General features: G+C 44.6%; 1 protein-coding gene across 4 annotated transcripts in view; it reads right to left on the reverse strand.

The window, feature by feature from the left end:
• The window catches only part of rtkna (rhotekin a), a 150,160-nt gene that overhangs the window by 19,205 nt on the left and 125,955 nt on the right, over positions 1-5,000 (reverse strand). For all 4 annotated transcript variants that reach the window (XM_060907185.1, XM_060907186.1, XM_060907187.1 and 1 more), the window contains exons 4-9: positions 4,761-4,814; positions 3,710-3,827; positions 2,735-2,959; positions 2,530-2,624; positions 755-861; positions 536-664 (exon numbers count right to left, since the gene is read on the reverse strand). In XM_060907185.1, the coding sequence (XP_060763168.1) occupies positions 536-664; positions 755-861; positions 2,530-2,624; positions 2,735-2,959; positions 3,710-3,827; positions 4,761-4,814 (728 nt within the window). The remainder of the gene's footprint in view (positions 1-535; positions 665-754; positions 862-2,529; positions 2,625-2,734; positions 2,960-3,709; positions 3,828-4,760; positions 4,815-5,000) is intronic.

The following is a 5,000-nucleotide window of genomic DNA, read 5'->3' on the forward strand; positions in this document are numbered from 1 at the left end:
GGGTTGTATTAAAATGAGCCTCAACCAAATTTTTCCAAGCCAGCTCATTGGCTTCATTCGTTATGTTGTATGGATTTGAGAAACCTGCAGTCCCTCTGTTATACCGCATGACAGTTAAGCCGTGTGATGTGTAAGTTATGCCAGACGGAGGTGTGTGGCCTAAATGCCGTAATCACATTTGTTGTGGTACCGAGATTGTACAGTGTGGCTGTCAGCTGCTGTGCCAAGCGCACAAAGACTTTTGATCACAGACCGCACACTGCTTTTCACTGACGTTCCTGTAACACTCAATGCCGAAAGCATGAAACGAGTCAAAAAAAACACTCGTCTCTGCAACCCTTCTGTTGCATGTTCAACAATTGTGCAACAAGTACCATTTAAGGCAAATTGCTCAACCCTGGTAGAAACAATATTTGAAAATATACTTGGAGGCAAATCTCTGGTGAACTGCCTTCCAATTCTACTGAGTCACAACCATTTGATTCAATGTGTCCAATGGTAAAGGATGATGGTTTTACACTAAAGAACTTCTCACTTTGTTAATGCCGATCGTTAATAAGGGCTCCACTTTGGCCTTCATGTCTTCTTCTTGGTGGTAACAGAAGAGGTTTGTCCCTTTTAGGACACCATAGGCATTCGTCCATCCTTGAGGATCTCCACCGAGCTAGACAGAATAACAGCACTGGTATGAGAAATCTGAGGAGTGTGAAACTGTCTGTGTCTGTGTGTGTATATAAGCCTGTGTATGTTTCACCTTGACCCTGAGGCAGCCACTCATCATCTGCTGTGTCATACAGTGAGGCTGAGCAGCCAGACGACAACACGCACTGCCATACAGCGGCAACCAGTATGAACACTCTTCTACAAACACGGAGTGAGACAGGAAGAAAAATGAGGGCTACAGTAATTCTTAAATAACAGACGTTACTAAGGGCTAAGCGAAGCCAAACACCATCTGTGCACCTGCAGGCTGGAGGCCCTAGTGGCCTGTTAACATGCCTTAAGTAGCACGTCACAGACACACTCCCATTAACTAGCCATTACTAGCAATTTCCACTTAGGTTTATGAGTGCAGCCCTGACATAATATACTCAAGAGAAGCCTATTGAACAAATGCAAATTAAACCGCATGCTGTTGTGTGGATAACAAACATCCAGTATGGTTAATTTGATCTAAATGACTTTCACATTATCTTACAGCGTAAAGGAAATAGACTGATAGGCCCTGTCCACACGGCAACGGATTCAGGTGAATCTGATAAAATTGTTTATTGTTTCGGCCTGGCGTCCACACGGCACCGGCGTTTTGGGTGCCCCAAAACGAAATCTTTTGAGAACGGGTTCCAGAGTGGAAAGATCTGGCAACGGCGCCGTTGCGAAGTCGTCTGGATGAGTAGAACAGATTTGTTTACGATGACGTCACAACCACATGTGCTTCACGCCGGGTAAAAGTGTAACGAACTTGATGCGAGTTGTCAACAAATCCTATAATTTGGTTCATGAAACGCGCTTACAAAATATTTTGACTGTGAATATTTATTGTGTAATGTGCAAAATGAGAGAGAGAGAGAGAGAGAGAGAGAGAGAGAGAGAGAGAGAGAGAGAGAGTTAGGGCAGAGTCAATCCCGCCAGCAAAAATAGGGGAAAAAAAGGAGCGATCTCACCTCTTCAGATGTTGGTTTAAGTCCTACAATACATTCCTCAAAAAGGGCGTAGAAGAACAAATTAATCCATCAAAGTGTAGCATTCAATTTATTCCGGACCATTAAAGACGCTGCCATCCGCGCAGAATCATACGTCATCCTCGCCGCCATATTGGATGGGTCAAAGCGGAGAATAAAGATGCCTCATTCATGTGCTGCGTTTAACTGTACCAACAGGTTTGCCGTCCAAACGAGATCACATGGGATTACCTTTCACAGGTGAGACTGGAAAAATACTTTTCATTGTATTTGGTCATTATAATGTAATTTTACGAACAGATTTTTCTGACTTTGTGGCTAATATGAAGTCTCGTGCATAATAGTTTATGCGCATGCGTCCTTACTACTTCTATTGTTCTGGTGTCTCCGAAGGGACTGTCTTACAGCGCCCCTAGAGGTGTGGCATGTGTATTGCATCGTTTTCAGCAAGCGTTGCGTTGCCATATGGACCTGATATTTTACTGATCCGTTGCCCATGTGGACGCGATATTTTTTTTAATAACATCTCATTGCCATTGTCGTGTGGATGTAGCCTGAATCTCTCTCACAAGGGAAATGACTTGAATTGCTTTTTCATACATTTTATGAAACAAAAAAAACATTGTAAAAACGGCAGTTAAATGAGATACGAGTACAAGACAAAATTAAACGACTCATTCATAGGGTACAACGAAATGCTTTTCTCTTTGTATACCCACTTCAGAAGGTAGGTCACTAAACACCAAGTGCATGTATTGTTTTAACTTGTTATTGAGTATTTTCCTCACAAAGGCATGAGAGAATAAGATCACAGTGAGCTGTGAGGGGTACTTGGGTGGTGGCTCACCGTTGCCAGTTATGGTGAGATCATGTGTGCGGAAGCTGTCCTGAACGTGGGCGAGGGTAAGAGTTGTGTGAGCCAGAAGATGGTACTTGGGTCCTCTATAGACGCACATATGACAAAGAAGGGGGACGGGGAAGCAAGAGTTGGAAAGTGTTATAGCAAACGCACGAAAGAATATATAATATATTCGGATTGTGTATATACTTACGGCACAGGTGGTACAGGCAGCAGCAATTGTGCGTTGCCTCCGTTGCTGATGGGGCTGCAAGCTCCAGGCTCCAGTGCTGCACGCATCTTCTTCCCAGATGAGCGGCCCAGAGACGAGCTCAGCTTGCTGGCCAGCTTGCGTGGCGTACTTCCCGCTGAGTAATCGTCCTCTGTACAGCAGCTGTATAGCTCTAACCTCAACTCAAAACCTGGGCTCGCTTCATTACTGCACACAGCAGGATGCACGGACACAACTGACATGAGGGTTCGTATCAAAAACGCTTTAATAATATTTAAACGATCCTACAATTTTAAACAGTCATAGAGAGCACGGACTGCACTGCAGATTCAATTTAGCTACGTTGTTTTCCCCTTAAAGCCTCGGTCACAACCGGCCGTACCGGTACGTGCTCCAACGGCCGGTCTACGTGCAAAAAACGCAAGAAACACATGGAGGGTGCGCGTGTGACGTGCTGGTTTTCGAGCCGTAGACTGGCCGCAGAGGTTCTTTGTCATGTCAAACAAACTCTACGGGCGCTTACGTTTTTTTCAGGTTGCAAGACAAACTTACGGCCAACCTGCGACTTTCTCCACGAACAAAAAAAAAAACGCAGCGATTTGGGAAACGCCAAAAAATCGCACGTCCGGTTGTGACCTAGGCTTTAGCTAGATTTAACATTTCATAGGCAAACCAGATCCACATCTTCATTCAGGAATACATCGTGCAGTGAGGTGGAATTCTAGACGCACTGTATATGGTGTGATGTAATGGCTATATGCACAACAAAATGAGATTCAGCGCCAGTTAGAGAGTGACATGTTGGAAATTCATGAAAGTAATACCACTTTGAGATACCGTTTGCCTAGCAGAGCTTGGAATTAGCATGATAGCAGACAGGATTTAATACGCAGGGTGACGTGAAACTTCAATGTGCAGATGAACAATAAATAAATAAATTCGCATACACACACTTACAAGACTATGGTATTGTCGAAGCAAATGTCTGTGAGGGTTCTGTCTACCATCACCATGTCCGTGTCAAATATCTCCCCTCCTAACTGCAGCAGACAGAACACAGCACAGCGGTGTAGCTCTGAGAGAGAGAAAGAGAAACAGAATATAAATCTAATTGAGCAAACAGACATGTGTTTAAGAAACAAACAAAGCATCTACACCAATGCTTTGAGCAGAGGACAGTCCAGCCTAAACATTTGCAAATATCGAGCTCTGTGTGTACTTGTGGGGAATAAATTACAATGAGCAAAAGGAATGCACGATAACAGGCCACAACGTGTGATTATGGATGGGGCTAGAGCAAAAAATATCCAATGACATAATACAAGAAAAACATTTTTGACATGCGGTGCCTATTCGGTGCCAGTATAACAGCAGTACCACATGTATAAAAACTAAAAGAAAAAGTTATTAAACAAGGGGTTGGAAAAAGAAGAGATTTTTATGTCCAACAAGCTTCTTATTAATGTGAGTGCATCAGTGATACTCCTCAAGATAATCAATTACATCACCCGTACCGGGCGGCACGGTGGTGTAGTGGTTAGCGCTGTCGCCTCACAGCAAGAAGGTCCGGGTTCGAGCCCCGTGGCCGGCGAGGGCCTTTCTGTGCGGCGTTTGCATGGTGTCCGCGTGGGTGGGTTTCCTCCGGGTGCTCCGGTTTCCCCCACAGTCCAAAGACATGCAGGTTAGGTTAACTGGTGACTCTAAATTGACCGTAGGTGTGAATGTGAATGGTTGTCTGTGTCTATGTGTCAGCCCTGTGATGACCTGGCGACTTGTCCAGGGTGTACCCCGCCTTTCGCCCGTAGTCAGCTGGGATAGGCTCCAGCTTGCCTGCGACCCTGTAGAACAGGATAAAGCAGCTAGAGATAATGAGATGAGATTAGATGCTATAGGCCTGAGGCTGGGCTACGTCTAACATAAAGGCACTGATGCGTGTTGATGCATCAGAGCAACCAATTAACAAGCATCTGTTCAGGATCAGCACGTTTATTACACTATTGATTCTTACCTCCTTTGTTTTTAAAATACTCCGTGTCTTTCCACATCAAAGGGATTCGAAGATCTGTGATACAAAGGCACAGACCAGTTAGAGACATAAGTGAGTGCAGGGGCACACACACACACACACACACACACACTTCTCTCACTGCAGCAGGCAGTTACTAACCCTGCTACTAATGTAGGTATAAGTGTGAAAATTTCAGGTAGTGCATCATAGTGAGCCTCACACAGGCTTATTCTGTTACAT

Source organism: Neoarius graeffei, chromosome 24 (genome assembly GCF_027579695.1).
Source record: "Neoarius graeffei isolate fNeoGra1 chromosome 24, fNeoGra1.pri, whole genome shotgun sequence".
Classification (NCBI taxonomy): domain Eukaryota; kingdom Metazoa; phylum Chordata; class Actinopteri; order Siluriformes; family Ariidae; genus Neoarius; species Neoarius graeffei.